Genomic DNA, 25,734 nt, shown 5'->3' on the forward strand with positions numbered 1-25,734 from the left:
TAGAACAAAAAGAGAAGAATCTCTTCAATCATTTTGTCGCATTATCGATTATATCTGTTGATAACTATAGCTGGATCTCTCTTTTCTTGTTTTATCAGTCAACACGTTGGAAACTGTAGTGCTTCTCCAGTATCCTTATGTTGAATATGAATTGCAAAGATGGGTTAGGTAACTCGTGCGTTGTCCTGAATTCCTTATCGGTTTCATCGCATATCTTGAACTTTCGAACTTTCGAAAGTTAAGAAACTTTCGAAATCACTTTAACGACATAAATAGAACTGATTTAGAGACGTGATTCGAAAGTGCTGAACATGAAGGGACGTTGTGATCTGTCATGTTTCCTGTGCGTCTTGTTCTCGGCTCGAAAGGTTCTGCTATTTTGAAGCCGACACAGAACAATTAATCATGTTAACGAACTGATAAGGTGATAGTTTAGTAGCGAAAACTACAAACGAAGACGTTGAGGGTTCTTCATATCAAGAACGAGAAGAGCTATAGTAGACAAATTTCTTTCTTCTAGGAAGCAAATTCCCATGCATTTTCGGTAGAAGACTTGCACGCTGAAGTTACCAGGATACGTTTTGGACAAGTATTGAAGTATTTGAATAAATTTGTAAGATAGATCATCAAAATACTAAATCGAGGAAGAACAACCACATACATAGTTTCAGTTCACCACCAAAAATCTTTAGAAATATCCTCGTTTTTTATGAGGCGTAATTCTGTCTGTAGGGACTATTTAAGTCTAAAGTAGTGAATCGGTTGCTTTTCTAGGTTGCTTATAGGTTTTCTTTGATAGATCACTCTCTGCTAGAGAGATTAATTGCGAAACAACTTTATTGTACAAACACCTCATGAAATCGAGTAACAATATATCACAACATTGTAAAGTGAGTTCTGGCGATCATATTTGAACAAGCGACTTTGATTTTTCGCTTGCTGACGTTGGTGCGTATGTTTTTTCGCTGTTATTCCGATCATGCTTCACCATTCGATCATTTCTGCGTCGGAAACAGATCGATACTACATCCACTATGAGCACAATCACCTCCATGACCGTAATAACTGAGAAGCCTGAAGAGGACGTGGGAAGGTTACGATTCTGATTTTTAAACGGGAATATAGACTACGTGTTGTCAAACTAACCTAACCATAGACCAAGGTGTCCGCCGAAATCGGCAATAAGGTTGACGAGTCCGTATGCTTCTGATTCTTGTAGTAATTCGTAGTTAAGTTGTTCATAAAACACCTGAAAAGGTATAATTATTAGGCGATCGTCCTTTGGAACGAGTCATTTTGGCGGATTCCTAGGAATTCCATGCACTCATACTTGTATCCAAAAGGAAACCGAATTTTCTTCATTGATTAATTAATAAAGGAGTTCAGTTACCTCTACCATAGCGGCATTAAGGCGGTAATAATTTTCACATTGTGATTCCGTCATTCCATCACAGTCTCCAAGCTGAAAAGTGCATCAATTACGTGGCGGAGTTTTTAATTTTTGTCTAGGATCACAACAGAAGGGTAATGGCAACACTATAGTTCCACTACGCAAGAACACAAGGACTTGTGTAAGTGTTTCTACATGTGAAAATACTACAAAGCAAAATCCATACCCCAGAATTTTCCTGAAATTAGATAATTTGAGAAATCAGTTGCATTGAACTCAACCGCTAAAAAAAAGTTACATCCATGTTTAAATGAAATAAAAGAATGCATTGCAATGAAAATACAACAGGTAACGAGTATTTTTTGTACGTTTCTAATTCAATGGAAAAACGATAAAGAACGGACGTCAGTAGCTCCTGAAGGCCAACGACTAGCTGAGAATGTGACTTCATGAACAATTTCTGTGCATCTTTGCTTGCATTCACAATTCATTTGCTCGGTAACATGGTGAAAATCTCCAACTGCACCGATGTTACGCTCCAAACAGTCTCCTGATACGAATGAATAACAATAAGAAGGTTGTCGAAAAGGAAATAAAGAAACAAAAAAACTAACGAGCTGTAGCATTAAATGCTGAACAATGTTTACTATTTTCTGGCACAGGGAATCTTGGATCACCACATGAGCAGTCACGAATTAGGTTTGTTTGGAAACAACTGCGATGACATCCCTAAGCAAGAGAACCTGCTAGAGAGCGACTTCTTCATATACAAACAAGGTTCACACTTACCTCCGGATGATAATCGTATTTTTGATAAATATAGTTTGTTTTGTTAAAACTTTCGGAATGTATACAGTCCCCATATGGCTTCGACAGTCTTTGAATGAGTTTCTAAAAAATTCCATAAAAATTGTAAGGAAAATTCTAAATAACTAAGCATACCTTCTTCATGCCAAAACTGCTTGCAAAACCAACAGGTGCAGAGTAGCCAAAAGTGTCAGGAAAAGGATATTCTGTTGGCGCATGGATGGCAAGTCGTACGCCAGCAGATTCCGATGTTGACATATAGTCGGAAGTGTTGACAAAAAGGAGAACTCTTATTCCTACAAATGAAAGCGAGGGAAATCACTTACTTTTAATTTTGATTCAATATGTTTCTGGATTCCTTAGGATTTAATTATTGTTAGAAATCCTGAAGTTTTCTTCTGTTGAATTTTGATGCTGTGGTGGTGTAAAATAAGAAAATCTTTACGAGAATATGAGTCACAGAAGAGGATATGCGTGTATGTATGAGGTACACAGACACATAAAACTCGGAGAGTTCTTTAAAGTGGTACGTTGCCCATTTTTTACCTACATATATTTTGTGGACACTTGCGTCGTTTTTGGATTTTTTTTTTTGCATTTTTTTAATTCATTGAGATTTTTAATTATCGCTTCGTAAATGATAGAAAATAGCAGCAAACTTTTTTAATGCAGAGAACACTTTCTTCTCTTCTAGTATATTTTTCGCTTTATTAAGCTATTCTCTGTTCTTAGATAAGAAAAAAAACCGTTTAGAATTTCCTGCTATTATTCCTTTTCAAAAGTTTAGTAAATCAACTTGAAATTTACACTTAAATGATTTTTCTTCGCATTTTTTTACAGATACCTACATAAGAAAAACCACTCACCATACATTGGACCAGCCCGGCTGCTGGTATAATTGTTGTTAACATCATGGTTGAATGTGAAACAATTACCAAATTCTGGATCTACATGTAAACGAAAATCTCTAAAAACGGAATAAAAATGATGATATTTGATTGTGTTTCTCATAGTTTAACGTAACGTACTCTTCAATATTACATTCATGACCATTAAATGAACACATTTCGATAAATTCATGTTTGCTTTGCGAAAGTGCCACACGTTGTTCGGCTGATAGTGCAGACATGGTGAACATTAAATTTTCCTTAGCCTTTGTGAGCATAGCTACACCGTCAGTCATTCCCTGAATTCAGATTGAATTAAAAAGAAAATAGTGGCCTGTTAGAAGGGTAAGCAGCTGCTTGCATTAGCGTTGAGTACGATATTTAATGGGATCAACTGAATCAACTCCAAACAACACTCTGTTCTTTTAAAAGTAGCATACCACGAATCTGGTGAAGGAATCCAAGAAAAGTTAGAGATGGGGATGTAGATTGCGGGATCAGGGGTGGTTTCGCCCATCTCTCCCTGATTGTCGTAAGACACGGCGTGCGAACCACTTCGATTATTACTAGGTACGTTAGGAAACTACTCTATGCACACATTCCAGTCCCCTTAACAGTCTATTCATTGACTTCATTCGAATACGCTGGTGAGAAGACAACAGTGTTCTCCGACCGCTCGCACTTGGATGCGGCGCGTGCACAGGGGTGACGCGTTGCAACTGAAGTCGTCAAAAAAAAACGTCGTTTTCCATATCGTTTCTTACGACGATCAGAAGAAAATGAGCGGAACCACTCCTGATCTCGCATTCTACAACCTCGACTCTAGATTTTCCCGTGGGTTCCTGAATTCCTTCACTACGTCAGATTCGTGGTACGCTGCCTTTAAGTCTCTTTCTTCACTATGCAAATACGTTCAATTGCTTTTTAAAAACAACTACCATGATTGTGCTGAGCAAGAAAATAAACTCACAGAGAAACCCATAGCCTTAATAGTTTCTGGATGACTGACGATAGCTCTCTGATTCGGTCGACTTGTTGCTTCTGTAAAACAATTAAGCTAAGTATGAAAAAAAAAACTTTAGATACGCCTGAAAGCACCGCATACTGCTTCCTCTAGCTTTTCTTGGTTCATGCGAAATATTTAAAGATTCTTGCTTAAGGTCATAAAATTCCAAACCTTCTTATCCATGAGATTCACTCCCAGAATCTTTTGGAAGATCTCAGAAGAACAAAAAAAACTAGAAGATAAGCTGTGTAAGTGACAAACAACAGACGCTACGCTTCACACACACACGCACAATCACTACAGTACAATCCTAACGGTGAAATGTGATGAATCTGAACAATATTAAAAAATTAGCGTTTTTTTCTTGCCGTATTGTTAAAAAAATAGATGCTCGGAATCAATACCTCATGATCTACCTGATGAATTGGTGTTTTATCAAACTTTAAACATTGCTACTGATTGAGTTGACCCTACAAACGATTCTCTCTTACTTGTATCCTAAAGAACAGCAGCTCCACAAAACTGCGATTGTCATCTACATAGCATTAAAATACGATTTTAACATAATTAATGCTAAAATTTTAATTGTAACCTAAATAATTTATAAGTAAAAAAAGAAGAGTACTTTGACATATCATACCCATATCCACGTAAATTTAGAAAAAAGAACTTCTAAAACTTAAGGAACTCGTTGACTATCCCGTCCAATTCTCCCATTTTTACTCTTCCTCTACGGTTAAGGAAGTATGAAGGACAATGTAAGAGATTCGGATAAGACTAGACATTTGAATGCAAGTGTACATGCTACACATAAAATTTGTAGCGAAACGAAATGATTTCCGAATTCATTCGAACTCCTATTTCTCCTTATAGCTAATTTTCGAAGTCAACAAAAGGGAATTCAAAGGTTATGACAATCAAATGTTTTCTATTCACAATTAGAACGTCCAAGAACAAGTGAGCTGTATTTAACGGAATCGATAGATAAAATATTTCAGAAGTTTGGAGTTATAAAAGAGGGATAAAACAAGTAGAATAAATACACTAGAGTACGGAATCATCACCTGGGACGAGTTAGGATGTCGCTATTCAGTTCGCTACCTTTCTGTTTTCCCCTTTGAGTAAGAGGTAGGAATTGTGACGGAACTATCCGCGCCATAAATATTACATAAATTTCTGTGAAGTTTTCCAAGAGAAAAATCCATGCACGAGGTCAGTTGCATGCATCCAGCATAGGTCTCGTAACCTCATTAGAATATGTCAGTTTAGAGTTGGAGTTTGACATTCGAACACATCTGCGATGTATTCGAAAATTTCCGCCAAAATCGAGTTGAATATCAGAATTCATTGGAGAAAGAAAGTTCGCAAATAATCAAATTTTCGGATTCGAAATTCCATTCCAGATAATTGAAATCTAATTAATTTGGATTCAAGAAGAATGAGCGAATATTTGGCCACATGAGTTCTTCGGTGTTAATTTTTGCAAATTTATATGGAAATTTTAAAATTGATTGTGGTGAAGTTAGTGAACAACACAAACATCAAGCTGCACTCGTGTTTATTTTTTCTTTTGTTCTTGAGAGAGACCTACGTGGCAGTATGGTAGTAGAGGTAGAAGTAGGAGTAGAGATTGTAGTAGGAGGAGTAGAGGTAGTAGTAGGTTCAAGTAGTGTAGTAGGGGTAACATGAGGGATAGTCGTAGTTATAACTGCTAAATTTCCTTTAGGGTCAAGAGAAAAAAAAAGAAAACATTTAAAATCTTCAACAAATACTTTTTTAAAATACCTGGTGGTGAAGGTGTCGTTGTAGTTGTGGCTAAATAAAATAATTTTTGTTTTTCTCGAAGTTTTGAGCTAATCATGAGGAAAAAAAAAAGAAAATTACTTGTCGTTGTCGTTGTAGTAGTGGTAGTAGTAGTTGTTGTTGTTGTGGTTCTATTCCAATCGTCCACCCAAAGTTTTCGAATCTCTACCGGTTCTTTACCAATACAGTATGGTGCCTGAGAGAAAAATATTTAGCTTTATTTATGACAGCATTATTTATAGTTCACCTAACATGCATTTGACCATTTGCTAACAATAACAACAACACGAAGATGTTTACTATTTGTGCAATCGTGGAAAAGTTCGGAGATAGGACAACAAAATGTGATGGGAAAGTCCTTAACAAATAACAATAAACTAAAAAAAATTCAATTTACTCCAAATAAGAGTAAAATATTCAAGTAATAATTTGTGCAATATCATTACACATGTGCTTCACAAAGGCTACAGATGAGATTCATTCCATTCACCATATTATGAATAATATTGAATAAATAGAATACCTAATTTTTATGTAGAAAAAATCACTAACCCCATTATTATAGGTGGAATTATTGATTACTCACAGTCTTTTCAACAAATTATAGTTTGAAAAAGAATATTTGAACTGGAATCCCTTTTTTTTCGTGTTTTCTCACATAAAAATCAAAATATGATATCGTAAAATAATTAGTTCAGATAATAAACAAAATAAAAAGTTCGCACATATGTAGCTTTAAATCTTCAAAATTACTTTAATATCACTTGATGAGATTTTTTTTCTGAACACATGAAACAGCGACAAAGTATTTCATGTAGAACTAAAAGAAAAACTTCAGAAGCAGTAAAGATGTGAAATCTGGAATCTGGAATCCTCCCAATAAATGACTCGATTAAGGGTTTTCCATCGATTTATGTGTGGAATGTTTCGAAAGTCACTTGAGGGTTTACAAAACGTGATCAAATTTGTCGACGCTTTTTGGCTTCAAACTACTTTTATGGATTTTCAAATGTGGCCAAAGTTTCGGTTTTTCGATTCAAATGTTGGTGCACATGAATCTAGCCCATTTATTCCGTTTATATCCAGGAACTAATTGTTTAATTTATATCCACAGTCTATAAAAATAAAAAATAATAAAATAAATAAATAAATAATAAAAAATTATATCTACGTCAGTTTATTCCCTGGTAACTGTGCCTAAATATCTGGTACATACTGTTTCTGCCCAGTGCGATGAGTAGTTAATTCCTATCTGCAGGGAGGAGCCAGATGTGTGGTCCACACTTTTTTTTTTACCGGATTGGAAGAAAGTAGTGAAAATACGAGTACAAGTCGTACAAAACTGAATCCACAAGACAGAAAGATTTGAGAATGAGCTATTGCTGCTCGTTTTTTTAATGTTGTGCTGACTCCAGATGTGCAATACAAACAATCCAACAATGTTATACGTGAAATACGAACTATGTTTACTAGTACAAAAGTGCTCATACTGTAAATTTCTGATTTCCTATGTAATCCTTTAAGAATTATTGCTTACCTTAGAGAAGCCATGCAACTTTTCTAGCGGCTGAAAGCGATTATTCGTTTATTTTAAATGAAACATGCAGGAAAAATTACACAACATAAGTACAAGCGAAGAAAAAAAAAATAGAACTGATAATTGCTTTGCTTGTTCGTTTCTATTGAAGAAAAAACTCTTGAATTGATGTGGAAAACAAAAAAAAAACCCTTGCACTACAGTAGTGTTATTTCGAACATCCGATTATGATTGATCACTGCTAGGAGATCCTGACAAAGAACTCGAGGGAAATGTAAAACAGAATTAGAGTGTGTCACTTCTTAGTGCTGTTAAAAATTTGCAAATTGTAAATGTTCCTCCAAGGAATTGTTTGATTCGACAATTCTTTTTTCAAGATTGGAGTCAAACAAATGACTGCAGCAGTTTTTTTTTCTTAAATAATGCTTCGAAATTATAGATTCAGATAAACTAAAACATGGTTTTTTCTTCTACGATCAAAAATTCCAAAATCGCTCTTTATCTCCTTTTCCTCGTAACAACAGCGCTCTATTTTGTTCAGCCGTATATCCACTGCGTTCTTTTACAGTGTAAAAGTGTCCGTACCAGGCAAATTGTGGTCAACAATTACTACAGAGACTTCTTTGTCTAACTTGTACTTTACAACTGTGAATTCCCTGACTTTTCTTTTAAAAGTAGTAAAAGTCTTTCTTTTAAAGGCATCACCCTACGAATCTTAGGTGGTACGGATTTCAGGTGGAGTATTCGTATAAAGGATAGTAGATTATGGAGAGAGGGATGATCCCGTCTATTTCTTCCTAATTGCTGTAGAAAATGGCCCGGAAGATACGGCTTCGGGCGTTCCGGCGCGCTATTTTCCACATGGAGTTCGATTGGAGCGCGCCAGCTGTGTGCACGCGCCGCATCTTCCGGGCCGTTTTTAGGGCAATTAGGAAGAAATGAACGGAATCACCCCCCTCTTCATTACCTACTATCCCGTATAAAAATACTCCACCTGAAATCCGTGCCACCTCAAATTCGTGGAGTGATGCTTTTAAATGAATTTAAGGAAAATATTTAAAGTATTCATTGATATATTAAGAGGAAAGGGCTGATTGATTTGATGATTTTAAAGGCATCACCCCACGAATCGGAGGTGGTGCAGATTTCAGGTGGAGTATTCGTATACAGGATGGGAGACTACGGAGAGGGAGGTGATTCCGTCCATTTCCTCCTAATTGCCGTAAAAAACGGCCTGGAAGATGCGACGTCGCACAAGGCTGGCGCGTTCCAGTCGAACTCCTTGTAGAAAATAGTGCGCCAGAACGTCTGAAGCCGTATCTTCCGGGCCGTTTTTTACGGCAATTAGAAGGAAATGGGCGGAATCACCCTTCTTTCCATAATCTACGGTCCCGTATACGAATACTCCACCTGAAATCCATACCACCTCAGATTCGTGGGGTGATGCCTTTAAGGGAAATGTTTTTGAAATATGAGCCGCAAGAAAGCCATGAATGTGCTAAAAACGCGTTTTTTTTTTGAGAATATTCAAGTGTAAATAAGCGAATAACCGTCAAATCTCTTATTTTCATCGCTAGGCGTGGAAAAGGGACCAACATACTGGAGATATCAAGGATTTAACTGAGCTGTACTCAAAAAAAGTACCCACTTCTGTAGTTCATAAGATGTGTAGCTTCAGCAACAAGAAATTCCGAACTTACGTCCTCTATTTCAGTGCTGTCAGTTCGATTACGGCATTTACACGGCCAATTAGCCATACTGTCAAGAGTCACTTCACCCTCTCGTGCACTGTATTCACAATAACCATCTTCTTTACACGATGGACAAGTGTGATCGAACCATACGCTGGAAAAAACATTGAAGTTGCTTTGGAAATCCACAAATTTTACGATTTTTAGACGTACCTTATATTAAAGCACGGCCATGCAACCATCATCTCTCGGTCGTAAGTGCATACGCACTTTGATTTCTGCAATTAATTTTTTTTTTCACAATCCATAAGGTATTATATATGATATCAGATGAGATGTAACAAAACGTGGATCCCAACAAAAAAAAGAAGAGCTCATGGAGAATAATAGTGCAAAATTTATCATGCTTAGGGATAATAAGAGACATTTTACGAAAATCCAGAGCAGTTAAATGGATTTAAATGAGTGCCCTAGAGACCAGGTATAGATCTCATTCGTAAAAATTTCCATGGAGAAAATTTTAAAAGAACATCTTAAGGGCATCACCTCACGAATCTGAGTTGGTACGGATTCCAGGTGGAGTATTCGTATACGGGATCGCAGATTATGGGGAGGGGAAGATTCCGTCCATCCCTTCCTAATTGCTGTAAAAAACGGCCCGGAAGATACGGCTTCAGACGTTCTGGCTCACCATTTTCTACCAGGAGTTTGATTGGAGCGCGTCAGCCATGTGCAAGCGCTGTATCTTCCAGGCCGTTTTTTTTAAAGGTAATTAGGAAAAAATGGACGGAATCACCCCCCTCTTCATAATCTACTATGCCATATACGAATACTCCACCTGAAATCCGTACCACCTCCGATTTGTGAGGTGATGCCTTTAACTGAAAGGTTGCTAGTCTAAAATGCGGAGTTTTATGGATCCTGTATTGAGCAGAAAACAAAGAAGGAAGATGTCCTTTTTTTCCAAAATGTTTTGCATTTTGAATAAAGGTTGGAAATGATCTGTATACATCATCAGAAATCACCTCATTTCTTGGTGGTGTCTCGAAGCGAATACATTCCATGTCGAGGTTCCCAACACATTTGCAATGAGCTTCAATGGCTTCATATCTTGGAGCAAATGAGGCCTAAAAACCAACCATTGCCCAAGCAACTTTTTTTTTTATTAAGATTGCAAATCGATTAAAATAAAAGTTGTATTAGCATATTGATACAATCGAACTATTGATTTATTGATGTTATATATTCGCGGCAAGATTCAAAAATCAACTTTTTTATGACAATAATAACAGTAATAACAGTGACAATGATAGTGATGATAGTCATAATAATAATAATAGTAATAATAATAATAATAATAATAATAATAATAATAATAATAATAATAATAATAATAATAATAATAATAATAATAATAATAATAATAATAATAGTAATAATAATAATAATAATAGTAATAATAATAATAATAATAATAATAATAATAATAATAATAATAATAATAATAATAATAATAGCAGTTATAGCAATAATAATGATAATGGTTATAATAGTAATACATAATAATATGACTAAAAGCAAAAAAAACTGTAAATACTACATTGTACTTCTGAGTATGAATCTGCTAATGCAGTTATATTTGAAAACTATTATAAAAAGGTTCGATGCTCAAGGTTGCTTCGAATATGAACGAGATTTATTGAATTTTTGTCTCCTCTGTCTTAATTTACTGACAAATACTTACATCTCGCTTAACAATTGTCCGAATTTCTTGTCGTGCAAGCTGTTGCTTCCGTAACTCTTCCTGACCTTGTGCGATTTCTTTCTCGAACAACTGCAGAACCTACAAAAAGTGATAGATTAACGATGTATTGATTTATTGGTTTATACGCATACAAAATCTACACGATTCGATTGTTAATCAAATGAAGCAATAAAATCGCTGGATCATTTTTATTTTTCTATTCAATCATCAATCCTTCTTTCTTTTCATTCCTTCTTTTTCTCCTAAAGAAGTTGATTATCGTTTCCAGTCTACCAAGAATAATCCGTATTATTGAACTTAAAATTTTACTAATTCGCTAGGATTACGTAAATTTATTTCTGTCCAGTTACGACTTTAATTTAGTAAGCTAAAAATAATTGCTATTGGCTCGAAGCTGCAAGATGAATGATTTCATTCCTGCAAACCACTGTGTAAAATTTCTGCCTTCACATCAATTGCAATGTGAAATAACGTATATTGGATCTATGGAGCAGAATTGCTATCAGAATGATCAGCACTATTAATTATGATGTAAATTTATTATGATGATGTAGACTATAATGTAGATCTAGGTACAATTTTAAAAAGTTTTTTAAAAATTTTAAAAAATTCTTAAAATTGTACCTTAATCGTCACAGAAACATAAGGAAATGATTTCGAGGAATTAGATCCGTTCCGGTGTTTTCTAGCACATTTCTAGTGGGAATTTTTTAAACCTGACTCGAAAAAAAAAGTAATCACGACTTACTCTTTTTGCTGATTCCATTTGATATTGCTTCCGTCGAAATCTTGGTTTTTTCGGCTGATCTGTTTTACTATGCGTTTTTGCGTTGTCATATACATCCATCTAAATTGTTATTTTTTTCACACGAGAATTTCTAGAAGAAGTTTGGAATGAGGAACTTTTTGAAGGTTGTTTTTTTTGTCCGATAATGTTCAACAATGCATAGTCTAAAATTGTCTAAAATGTGCCTGATTCTCGCGTTTATACTTCGTTTAATTTTTACGCGAGTCTACTTCTGAGAACAATAATAAAATAATGGGTAACGTGACAAGATGTTTGTGTTTGCTGTGTAATGACTGTCGTTCTTTTTCGATGCACACATTTGAAAAAAAAAAGAAGTATCACATGAATTATTTGTGCTTTAACAGATCTGTAACATAAATTATCGCTTACTTCAACAAATGCGCATATTTTTCGTATGATTCATTCCCGGAAAATGGTTGGTTTTTCGATCTGCCAAAGGGGTTTAAGGTGTTCAACAGAAGCTGGCAAAAGATTTGGTATCAATAAACTAATTAGAAATGTTTGATTGCATAGATGTATGGAAATTTGGGAAAATTATTTTTTCAAGTGGAAAAATCTGTTCATAGGAAAGTTTTAGACGTGTTTATCCAAGCAGTTCGGTGATAAAGCAAAGCTGAAATCCATTATTAATAAAAATTTGCGTTTCCTTTCCTATTAGAATTTCCATATGATCCAGAATTACTATGGAGTGAATGGATTTGAATATTTTCCTATCAACCAATGGTGAGTTCTTAGTGAGAGGTTAAAATATGTCTCAAAAAAGGGATGATGTAAAGAAGCCAACTCGTGGATCTTGTTGCAGGATATTACGTTGACCTATGATTATATTTCACTTACGTTCTAGGCTTTTTTTCCCACCTGGCAGTGTTTATAGGACTTACCGTATCTCGAATTGATGGCACCATTACCACAAGGCTTTTCTTATACGGATTAAGATTGCAAAATGTGATCGCTGGAAACTCCACTTGATCAAATTTGAGCTGAAATTCAAGTGGTTGGGAACGAATGAAAAAATTCTATAAATAGAAATAGAAAAAAATAATATTTTACCGATATACTCGTGATTTTGTCATGTTTTTTATACTTCATAATAAGAGTAGCTGCTTGATAGAGGAATAATGTGAGAAAAAACACTATTAGGCTCATCCAGAACATTCTACTGACGCCATTATGTGCGATTAGAATCCGTTTAGCGCCATGTGCAGTAGTTTTATCGGCGAAATCTTTGAATTTATCTTTTACAAGACCATCATCTAATTCTTCACCAAAATCCGGTGGTGGAAGATGAGATTTTGAATAGATGAACGGATCGTAGTTAGGTTGATGTTGTCGTAATTCGTTATTCATCGTCATTCCATTCGTAAACTATTGGGAATTCGAGTGTACACGATCGTAAGAACGTATCTACAAAACACGTCTGGATGGTTCGTTCCGAGATTCTCTGAAAAATTCGCTGAGAAAAGAAGTGTGTAGTGTAATAAAACGAGAGCTAGAAACCATGTGAAGTATGAAAAATCCGACGCTGGTCGTTCTACGAAACAGCTAATAAAAATTTGAATGTAACTGAACATGCAAGCACGGAATGTTACAGAGTGTTTATGAGTCATATCTCTGGAAGAAGAATCGCAGTAATTGAGTTCTGTGGATTGTGCCTCGATCGCTAAGACGACAGAAAAAAAAAACTTTACAAATGCTATTAATTCTTTCATGTTTTTTTCTGAAGAAGGTGATTCAGAAATAGACGAAGTAACAGACCACACAGTGAAACGAGAACGGGTGGTCAAAAACCAATGTCGACGTATCATGGAGCAAGGTTAGGCTGATGGATAGTAATGCATTTACAATGAGACAAACGCCAGCTTTCAGTATGAAGTGAAAACAGGACCTTTAATCTCATTGGACCAACAATAGGTTTAAGAAGTTATGTACTCACTTTTGTTGTGGTCCACCATAAAAAAATTCCCAAGAGAATTAACGATCGAGTCGAGATTTGCACTAAGACACATGCTGAGTTACAAAACATGTCCTATCTATGTACAACTAAGATGCAAACAAACGAAAATTAACGAAAATAAAATAGTTTTCGAGGTTGATTTTTATCGTAAATTGATTAATTTACCAAAGTGAAAGGTTTTTTTTTAATTTTCATATTACATTATATGGTGTGAAATTGTTAAAACACTCCCACAAAAGCACCAATACAGAGAAATGTTTTAGTCCTCTCACTTTCGTCAAACACTTAAAAAAAATTACTCTTAGCATCTCTGTCTTTTTATCATCAAATATTTATTGCTCACGGAACCAACGATATCTCACATCACTCATCCTATTTTAGTATTAATATTTAGTGACGATGAAAGGGAAACAAAAGTTTTCAGTATGTATTGTGAGCTAAAAAAAGAGTAGATGAGTGGAAAGAAGGAAAGAAATTAAGGAAAAAGGCCAGGTTTTAAAGAAGAAATAACCGTACTGTTTAAATTTATCAAAAGGAGGTATATCTCCTCTTTTTTTTATAAATTCATACTACATTTACATCATTCATTATTTACACTTACAACAGTTAAAGTTTAACAAAAAAAAAAAAACGAAATCGTAGACATTTACTAGTAGTTCTGGTAGCGTTCAACAGATGTGTTACAACGTAGATGATATATCGTTCGTGGTCGACTATTTGTTTTCGTATTTTATTTGATACTACGTTAACAAAATTATGGAGAATACACCAGACGGATAGATTCAATGTGGAAATTCTATTGGGTTTCCGGAAGAACGAAATGCTTTTACTTTGCTTATCTGCTATTCACCTCAAGAAAGCCACTAAGCAACTGAGAGTTGAAATCCCTATTTTGTCAGAGCAAAGGAGTAAAAAAAAAAGAGACGGAAAAAAAATCGAATGTTACGTAATGTGCTGTTTGTTGAATTACTACTGATGATCCCAAATGGATTAAGATGAGATACCAATCATCCATGCTGTGTGCGAATATATATGTAGCTAAACAAGTCAAAAATTATATCTGCTGTAAAATTTTTCATTGCGATATGAATAAAAGAATTAAAAAACTTGCTCGTTATTTGACGACATTTTTTAATTTTTTTAAATTTTAAAAAGGAATTTTTTTAACTAAGATTTTTTCATAGCATGTTTCTGTTAAACCAACATAAAATGTTTTCAACAAACTCAAAAATAAGTTATAAAAAGTCAAAAAAAGTATTTAATTGGTTATTTGTAGTATATTCTGTATAGAATGAGGAAGGAAATCGACTAGCTTATAAGAGAAATCAGAAAAAATTCCGGATATATAGATTTTAGGATGGCAACAGAAATATAATACTAAAACTAGGAAAAAGTGGAAGGAATTCTATCTCTTAAATTTTCTTTTTGAATTAGTTTCCTTTTGCGTCATTCTGTGCTACATTATTGTCAAAAATTTTTGAAATTGATAGTGTTAGGTCTTTGTTAGAATAGTGAAGATTCCTAGAAGATCGGTAAGGTACAATAAGAAATCCTAAGAGTTAATAAAGAGGTTGTTTTCGTACATATGTGTGACTCGATCCGGTTATTCACGGAAGAAACAGTTGTTCTCGTTCTTTCAAAAATAGATGGATAATCTTACAAATAACTACTATTAATAGAGAAAAAAAAACACTTATCAATATTAATATTAGATTGGTTTGAAAGTCTTGCGCCAAATTTCAAGCAATTTCAACTATCCGAATATAATCATTAAATAGAACATTAATCAAACATTAATCAAGAAAATAATGGCCATCACGATCCACTTCCTATGTGTAACGCTCCACTAGACTATAAATTCCAGAGGTCCAGAACTCTGGCACCTTTGTGTTGAAAAAGCCCGAGGTCTCACTTTTTAGCTCTTTCTGATCATTGAGCTTTTTTTTTCTCGTAAGACCCAGCTTTAGTGCAAGAAACAAATGAACGTCAGACGGGACCAAGTCAGGAGAATAAGCAGGATGCGGCAGCACCTCCCAATCAAGTTTGACAATCTTCTGGCGAATAAGCTTTGGTACGTAGTTCGGGGATTCTCAAGAAATTTACTTGCCAGTAAAGATCCGAACTTTGTTGAGAAGTTGTACCGCGCCCTGCTTATTACTCCTAAATTGGTCCCTTCTGACTAATATTTGTTTCAGGGACTGAGGGTGCATCTAAGAGTAAAAAAATTCAATGATCAGAAAGAGCTGAAAAGTGAGAAGTCCAGGCTTGTTCAACTCGCAGCCGCCAGCGTTCTGGACTTCTGGAAGTGGCAGTCAAGTGACGCGTTCTACATACATAGTGGATCATGATGCTCATTATTTTCTTGATTAATATCTATGTTCGGATAGTTATAATTGTGTGGAATATGGCTCAGGACTTCTAGACCAACCTAACTTAAAGGTGAATCTGCATTACTTGAATGCTCAATTACTTCTTTTAAGGAGAAGGGAGGAAATTTGCAAAAATTAGGAGAAAATTCTATAAAATTTAGCAAGAATGAAATTTTCTCATCCATATCACAATGGTAACGGACCTATAGGGCAAACTACACAACTTCTGACATTTGCTCGAAACTCCTCTCAGCTTATAATTTGTGGAAACGTGCACGAGTTTTCAGATTGAACACCGATTCGCGTCCATTCATGGAGCCTTGATCAAATATGATCAGAGAAAATGATTATTTCTTCAATAAAATTGAAGAGAACAATAAATAGGAGGAATATGAAGTGTCCTCTATCCACAATGTCACATAATTGTGTGTAAATAATGGAATGTCCTAAAAAAATTATTTCCATTTATTCACATCTCATTTTGGTTCGCCCATAATTATTTATAACTGCTTTCAACGATTACACACTACATAGACTAGTAGGGGGAAGTAGCTAAAGGCATTACAAATTTTTCTAATAACTTTTTGCTTAATAGAGCTTCTAGCGATAAGCAACGGGTTTTCTTCACAAATTTTGTTTTCGAAAATTTCCAAGATACTGTATTTCACTACATTTGAAATTATTCCATCTACAGTAATTGAAGATATCGTCTTCATTCACCTTTCTTCCACTTAAAAAGAAAGTATTAAAAATTTAAAACGTCGAGAACGTTTAAAATTATTACGTATGCGTTTATACTACATACGTGGATATATTTGAGTTCTGTTGTAGTGAGAGAAATGTGAAAATTTGTGCACTGAAAAATCCCCCATAAAATTTACACCAGAGGACTATTTTACAAAGTCGTTAGTGAAAAAATTGTTGTTTCAGGCAGCAAAGTCGTTTTTCCAGAAAAAAAAAACCACATTTTTCAAAGCGCTCTTTCTCTTTCTTCGACCGAAACTCTTCAAAACAACTCATTCCGAGTGCAATAAAACAGTTAAGTTTAAGAGTTGTATATAAATGTAAATTTGTTGAAAACGTTGTTGGAGAGAAATTATAGAACATTTCATTTTTAATTAAGAACGTGTTACTTGGCTTAGAGGGAAGAGGAGACCATTTTTACTGAGGAGGTTTACGTCGACTGGACAAAACTAATGATGGAGTTTAAAAATTAAGGAAATATCGTAAATCATAATTTCTTATCCTTCTTTAAGGTACTCTCACATCTCAAGAGGTGCAGAGTTTATCTTAGGATGTTTGGGTAGAGATGCGACTTTTCATCAAAATTTTAAAATTTCACACAAAAACAGTATCAAAATTTGAGATAAACAACATTAAGGTGTAATGGTGTAATAAATGGATGTATAAATAAAATAATGGAAATGATACACGGAATGTGGATTTGCTGTCTTCCACAAAAATTGAGGAGAAAATAGTGGTCATTATGCGAAGTATTTGTAAATGATATGTAGTAGAACGGCAAATAAAGCAGAATAATTATTCATTCCTAGTAGAAATCTCACCTGTCTTCAGGAAATCGGATGAATCCATGTTGAAAATTTGTAAAAGAAAAATTTTAAAAATTGTGTACTAAATCTGTTTCAATAAATTCAGGTCTTACTTTTCAGTGGTTATTTAGCTTTTTATACGTGGATATATGGAAGCTGTATCATAATTACATGAAAATGTTTGTTTTCCTACTGTAACTCTTAAACGATGATTGTAAAGTATGGAAATACATTGATTAATTGCTTGTTGAAAAAGTATCCAAGATCTAACACATGTCAATTCATCTTAAGCTACGGACATACCTAAGAACTCTGCTTTAATGCAAGAAAAAAATGCGATCAGAAGATTAGTGAATACAGCACTTGATGGCCCGTGCTAAATATACTCTCTCATTTTCTACAATATCATTGATTTTGTGGAAGAAATTTTTGTAGATGATTCCCAAACGACTCGTTGAATAACGCTTGATTACCACCACGAAAGAGACCCACGAATAGCTAAAGAAGCAATGGGAGAAAATCCATTGAGAGTCCAGAAGAAGACAAAAATTACTGCTTAAAAGGAACGGAGCAAACGGAGCAAGTAGCTTTAACTGATTGGTGTGCTCATCTGTTTCACTGCAGGGAAAAATATCTCAATCTGCCTATCGTTTGAAAAATGACAGAATTTTCAAAAACACATTCTTGATGTGGTTGCATTTAAAGTTTGTGCAATTTAATTCAAATTCTGTTTTTTTTTCTCTCATCAACATCTTTTTTTTTATTTAATGAGGATGTTCAAAACCTACAAAAGCAGAATATGTGAAATTATTTTAGATGGACCTGAGATACTATTTACTAAAATATGAAAGGTGTCGATTTACACATAGTTGAAAAATTGAAGGTACCTCTGGAGTAACCTAATATTTATCACCTGGTAGCAAAAAAAAATCCAGTACTTGTGATTATTGTTCGATTGAACGACGTGAAATGTATATATATATATCTATATATTTATTTATTTATTTGTCCTGACAAAAATAGGATAAAAATCCAAACAAGAGAAGCATGGATTTAAAATTCTTAACCATTTGATGGTTTTACATTAAAAGGGGATTAATGTAACCGATTTGCGTTTGAGGATACGCAGAAAAAAAAATAAACTGACATCAGAGGTCATAGCACTTAACTTGATTGCATCCACACAAAAAGAAGTCAATAGAACTGTTTTCCAGGAGCTCATATTGCAACTTTATTATGTCACACATTTAGCGATGTGTGTGATTATTACGGATAATTCAGGAATTTCGATTTTTTTTCGAATTTCGACTTAGTTTTTCTCTAGTTTTCCACGTGGTACAGTTTTAAAAAGTGTACTCATAATTCCGTGATGTACCCTTCAAAAAGTGCAATCCTAAAAACGTCTCTAAATGACTTGTGGACTTATTCGAGGGGATCATTGGTTTTCGGATTTGCCAAGATTCCTCTCATAAAAAAGAATATATCATACATTTCTTTTTTTTTGTTTGGGCATGATTCAAATAGAAGTTTTTCCAAGCAAATTAAAACATGTCTAAGCCTTCACACAATTGATAGGAAGTTTAAAAATATAATAATAATAATAATAATGAGTTCACAACCAGGAATTAAATAAATAATATAGAGCATGGAATTTTGCAAGAGAAAATTCCAGGACTTCAATCATGGAATCATGGACTCAAAATAAGTCACAAAATCAGTGAAGCATGATGTGAAAAGTTTTCCTGGTGGCCAGTCTATGAAAACGTCAAAAATATTGAGCGTTCATCTATGAACCAGGATATAAATTTGGAGAAATTTCAAGGAAATTTAAGAAGATATGAATTTGAGTAAGTTACAAATAATAGATATCATATCTATTTTCTTCAATTTTATCAGGATATGGAAAATAAATCACACGCATTCTCGACTTTAGATTTTTCTTAAATTTAAATATACCGCTTCTAAAAATTCGAAGAGTACATAAGCAATAGGTTATTATAACTGAATGAAAAAATCAAATGTCAAACCATAATCGAAAACGCTCATTATTTAAAAAAAAGGAGTAAAAATGTTTATTTATCTATTACGCATGCAAATCTCTATGTAGTCGAGAGACAAGCGATTTGATTGTAATGATTTGCTGGCGATCCACAACGAAACGATCACCGACGTCCATCATTTCGAGCTCAGCTGCTGTTGATTGCTTTAGAACATCAATGGCTCTCGCAACGTTTAACCGAAACATTTGAAAACCTATTTGAAGTTAAATAGGCTTTTTTCCCCGCTGTAACAACCAATCAGTTAACGATTATGAGGCGAAATGAGCTTGAAAGGAGAAAAAACACAACTAATTCCATCGACCAAATAACTTCGGATATGCTGTACGTGGTAATAATGACCGAGCTTTTGCAAGCAGATGCTTTTAAAATGCGGTTCTAGGTGGTTAAAGGTGGCAAGTGACACAATTTCTTCTCGTTATCCATCAGCTGACTAGTGAGGTGTCGAATTGCAAGGATTCCTACGACATGAAGTGTACAATGTGAGGTGACAAGTTAGTGCTCGAAAATGTCGGAAATTTAACTATTTATTCGAAAAAAAAGATGATTTTAGAGATTTTAGTAAGTGGTCAGCTGTCATCCAGGACTCGTATAAGAGTTATTTTCTTCTACAATGCACCGGCAGCCTCAAGGATCACATGTCCTAGACTAGAACTATGTGTAATGAGGTTAGACGATGGGTTAAATTAATGTCGCAAGAGAGAGAAGAGGGAGAGAGAGAGACGAGTCACGAATGAATTGGCACTGAACTCACAAGTCTCTTTTTTTTTCCTCATTCATTCGTAATTTTGCACTTTTTGACATTTGGTGCAACAAATGGGAAATTCCATTATGAAAAATAGATGAAAAATTGTTCACTATAATCGACTATAATGGATTATGGAAGTTTACATGAGAATTTGCAAAAATATGTGCTGTTTAGATGCTTTTCTTCCAGAAAATCAACAAATAGATTAAATTGATTAGGTCCTATCAACTTGGATTATAAAGTTACTAAAGAAAGATTTTAAAATTCCTCCGAATTGGAGCGAATGACAAACATACTCCAAGAAACCAATGTCTAATCAACTAAGGGACCCATGTCAGAAGCCGTTCTGCAATAATGTTCCAAAGGATGAGTGTATCTCTAACATAAAATACGTAATCCTGTAGAAAGCGACTACTTTTACGACGGTCATCTCGAAAAAGCATCTCAATGAGAAAAAAGAGGATTTTATTGATGCAATTACATCCAGTAGTTACTCAATTTACTTGTACAAGCAGTAAAAGTTTCCAGGTAACCGTGACTACGCTAGAAAATTCCTGGACTTTTCGAAGGAATGAGAAAGAAAGTTGAAACTAACCGTCATTACCGTAGTTGGATGGCGATTGTAGTACTTGGAAACGAGAATTAATGCCTGAAATGGTAATAATAATAAAAATAAAAATAGTAATAGTAATAATAATAATAATAGTAACAATAACGGAAATAATGAAATGATAATGTTACAATAACGTTATAATAATAGTAGTAATGCTAATAATGATAATAGTAATAATAGTATAAAGTAATAGTCTTGATAATAATAGTGAAAATAATAGTGCTAGTATCATTGAAAATAATATCCGTTAATAAAAAGTCTAAGAGGGTGACCTACGGAGGTAGATCCACTCACATTTGTGTAGTTTTCCAGCTAGGACCTCAATGGTCGTGCTTCTGTGATTGTAATAACTGAGGAGAGTGGATGATGGATCATCCTTTTTTTTCATTTCAGGTTACACGCGTTCAGCTTTGCGAATATTACGGTCATCCTCATTATCGCTTTTTACTTAAATGATTATTGGATCTGTTATGTTTCCAGAAATTCAGCAAATAAGGTAATCGCCGCCCGATGCGTTGTCTTTTGAGTTTATCGCTTTTCTATCGTTTGTATGATTTCTGTAGGGTGATCAGGAGCTTAAGGGAATAAATCACTGATCACTGTGATTTCTTCCAGGCTCTAACGAGGCCGATTATGAATCCGAAACGCTACATGTTATTGAAGATCAATACAAATCTTGGCTACAGCTCAAGCAAACCAAGAAAAGATCATTGAACTTTGTGGATTTATGAGAAATAAAGAGTTCTCTAAAGCCCTCTTGCTCATAGTTTACGCTAACACGTTACTAAAATAACTAACGACTTGGCAAAAAAAAACTCAATAAAAAAAGTTTCTCATAAAACGTCTCCCTGCCGGTCAACTTCTATTTTCAGCGCTTAGTTTTTACTAAAAATCGAATCTTGCGTCCATTGAAGTGTTGGAATGGATCAACAAGATAGAAAGGATTGAGTTTTTCTTTTGAAATACAGTATGACATCCACTTCTGGTACTTTTTAAATTGCATTTTCTCTAGAAAACAGGAGGAGAGTACATGAAATAAACTCGGCCTTATTCATTAAGTTTGTTTCATTCTTTTTTATTTAAAAATTATACCTCTTCATTCCCTTTTTCTTCTACTTCAGAGTACTTGTTGAAAGTAATTAGGTAATAAATATAGGTAATAAATATAGTAATAAATATTTAACAATACGTATATGTAACTGTTTTTTTTTTCTTGTTGATATGGCATATCTAGAACTTTTGCTAAGATTTTAAGTTATTTCCGTAATTTCTGAATTAACTCGTAATGAGAATCCCAGGAATTTCAATATGTCCTATTGCTGCAACGTTTTCAAATTTTCTCGGGCATATTTAAAAAAAAGCAATGGTAAAAGATAATGTCACTATGTCTATACTTATTATGCCTCTGAAAATTAATCAAATATTGTCCAACACAGAAAATTTTCGTGCATAACATGTTCACTTAAAATTGCACCGATTTGATATTGATATATGATATTTGATTATTATTATTATTATTATTATTATTATTATTATTATTATTGCTATTATTATTACTACTATTATTATTGCAAAAAAAAATAACCTCAACAAAAAATACAGTGAAGAAAGCCAGCCAAACAATAATCCAAAAAAATTTTCCTCCTTGATTTCTTGCATTTGGAATACGTGGAAGACCATGTGCGGTTGTATTGTTCAGGAATCGACGTACAGCGGCCCATGGCTAGAAATTACATATTTCAGGACAGTGTGGAAAATTATCCATGAGAGATTTCAAGTAGAACTTCACCGTTTTTAAATGTACGCCGTTTCTTGGAGGTCTCATCATTGTTGTTTTATACTAAAACAGAAAAAAATTACTTCAGTAACACAAAAGTCTGAAAAGTGTTATTCAGGAACAAATTCGCAGATTTATTCGATTCATTCGACAAATTCTTTTCATTAGTTCGACAAAAATTCGATTCTTTTCTTCTATTCAGTTCTATGAGCTGAAAATGGTGTCTTTAATGAAAAAAAAATGCTTTAATAACAAATTTTAGGGACTTTGAAGTGTAAAGTTTGTACAATTCTTTTGCACATGAACAGATCAGATTGCCTGGAGGGGAAATGAAGCGGAAAAGCAACAACCAGAATGGGGAGTTGAAAGCGAGCCAGAGACACACTAACCCGCCAAGTGAAATTACGGAAATGTACGAGTAGTGTATTGAGGAATATTGAGTCAAATTCAACATTTACAAAGGTCTTACACTCCTACAAAGGCTCAGCAGGTGCCTTCTGGTTACCTATTCTACTTTTAATTGTTCTGCCCGATTCGCAACATCTCTCCGTGGTCGCCTTTTTCCGCCCTCGAAGCAATTAGAGAATCGAAGTCGAAATAGTATGAAGGGCTTGAAGTCCAGAAACGCTGAAGAGGTTTTTTTTGGAGAAGATTTAAACAACTACATTTCGAGGATCTCTAGGAGAACAACATTCTAGGAATCTTATTTAAGTTCTTGTTGAAAAATGGGAAATAAAATAATTTCACAGGGATAGCAGTGAATTTGATTCTTATTACCTATTCATATTGGTTTTATGCGTAGTGACCATTTCTGTATATTCTTTCAATCTCCTCGATCTTTCCCTCACTTTATTACTTTTATCTGTTTCCCTTTTTAGATTAAAAGAGCAAGAAAAAACTGCAAAAATTTCATTGGACTGATTTTTTCTCACCTTTTCTAATAAAATTAATCTTCTTGAAAAAAAGAAGAAAATCATAAGAAGAAGAAGATTTCATCATCCTCAAATGTTCCAAAATTTGAATGCGTTTCCCTTAATTTGATTAAAAACGTTTAGAGATGTTAAAAACTTTGTAGCTAGCAGGCATGACATTTTTTTTTGCAACATAATTAATTATCCAAATCACATTTGTTCTATATGATGCATATCGTAAATAAAAGAGAAAGTAGTGTTAGGGGTTTGAGAGCTCCCAATCCCACCAATCCTCCTGGGAAATAAGAACATGCTCCGGTTTGTAATTAGTCTCTAAAAATCGAACAATAAAATTTCATCAACAAGAAAGCACTACTCTGTTTATTTAAGATATAAGTGCTAAAAAGAAAATAAAATCAGTTTTTCAAAGTTTCTCAGTGTTGAGAAAATCTATTATGTACTTTGTGGCAAATATTCTATTGCAGAATCAATTTTCCTCACCTAACGCCATCGATAACTATCCTGAAATCCATAAAAAAAAAGTTACTGACTCAAAGACGAAATTCATGATTCAAAGATTTCTTGCCAATTCCTCTAATACCTGACAAATTTTGCTTGATTCGGTTGCGATAAACATTCTTGAGGAGAGTTTTGTGGGGTCTACCTTTTTTTGAAGTCAAAAAACATGATATTTTTTTTTACAATTTATACCAACCTTAGATACGCGGTGTTTTTCCAGTTTTTTTTTTCCAGCACAGTCCAACAGAGTTGAGACCAGCAAATTTTCAACATTTCCAATTTAGGAAAAAAAAATCCTCAAAATATTATGCTATGATATAGCAGAAAATTAGGTGTGAATTATGAACTCCTCGGCGCTGGTTTTTTTTTTTGCCAACTCTTGCAGTAAAGTTGGAAATTGCTGGAAAACCGAAAGATTAGGCCTTTCTTGTTGTTGTTGTTCCCATATCGTATATCATACATTGTGGCCATCAAAAATACTACCAAAATCAATCGACTTTTTTTTATAGCATGATTTAAGGAAAAATTACCATTAAAAAGGCTCTACTTTATGACTGTTCTGTTTTGCCAATTAAAAACTGTACAAATTCCAGCAAATTTGTAAAAATTGTCGAATGTTACCTTAGTATAAGAGATTGAACGGTATGAGTGTTATTTATAACTGTTGTGTTGGCAATACTACTGTAAATAATGTGAACTGATCTTCTTGATCACGTACTGGATGCTAGACTATGATCCGAGAAGTGGAGAGCTTCCGAACAATCGCCAAACTTTATAATGAATGTGTTTCATAAAGTAGGCAATGGTGAAATATAGTATTTGCACTATCACTGCTTTAAATTCAGGAGAGATTATTAATATTCAAAATATATTCATTTACTTTATGTGAAAATGTTTTCTTTACAAAATAATTGATTCTGAAATGTTCGCAGGGGAACAATACTTCTTATAAATCCATTCGACTCAATTTTGTCAGGATAGATTACCAGAACATTTCGTATAGATCTTAGTGTAGATAAAGACTCCACAAACTCGAAGTCTTCCAGAATGACTAAGTTAATCGAACGGGGTTAGGCGCTTTTTGCAACCAATTTAACACTTCTGGGCGGGTGTGACGCAGTCGGTTCGAGGTCCGTTGTAGCCACATGGTCGATGGTTCGAATCCGCCCTAGTGCTCACTAAGCTTTTCATCTCTCCGAGGTCGAGGAATTGATACCAGACCTGTCCAGGGAGGATTAAAACACCGTCTTGACAATCGGCTGGCCTCCCGCAAGTCATTCTAGAGGTCAACACGGCTTCATAAAAACCTCAATGACTCCGTACTGCAGTAAATCGCTTTAGGCGATCAATTACGGATTTATACTCCGGTGAGTTTATCCTCTTCTCTTTTTATTGTAAATTTAGTAAATCCATTCGTTGTAATTACATTAGTTGCTCGTGTCAGTTACTAATAATTTACCCAACTTTATTGGATTCAAGCAAGTACCGGACAAAATGCACAACATATAATAAAATACAAATAAATATAACAAACTGATAAAG

General features: G+C 34.3%; 1 protein-coding gene across 2 annotated transcripts; it reads right to left on the reverse strand.

Moving 5' to 3' along the window:
- Positions 1–904: 904 nt before the first annotated feature.
- Positions 905–13,047, reverse strand: RB195_021376 (uncharacterized protein; the record flags this gene model as incomplete). Of its 2 annotated transcripts, XM_064208087.1 has the most annotated exons (20): positions 905–1,074; positions 1,147–1,249; positions 1,391–1,462; positions 1,617–1,628; positions 1,795–1,940; positions 2,005–2,119; positions 2,180–2,281; positions 2,333–2,493; positions 3,064–3,164; positions 3,226–3,383; positions 4,055–4,125; positions 5,876–5,905; positions 5,975–6,089; positions 9,131–9,275; positions 9,335–9,399; positions 10,147–10,248; positions 10,866–10,964; positions 11,635–11,733; positions 12,576–12,674; positions 12,745–13,047. In XM_064208087.1, 20 exons carry the CDS (start codon positions 13,045–13,047, stop codon positions 905–907), a joined length of 2,268 nt encoding a protein of 755 aa, XP_064063969.1. The 2 variants fall into 2 exon arrangements, with proteins under 2 accessions (XP_064063969.1, XP_064063968.1); XM_064208088.1 differs by lacking the exon at positions 1,617–1,628.
- Between the last annotated feature and the right edge of the window lie 12,687 nt (positions 13,048–25,734).

Source organism: Necator americanus, chromosome X (genome assembly GCF_031761385.1).
Source record: "Necator americanus strain Aroian chromosome X, whole genome shotgun sequence".
Lineage (NCBI taxonomy): Eukaryota > Metazoa > Nematoda > Chromadorea > Rhabditida > Ancylostomatidae > Necator > Necator americanus.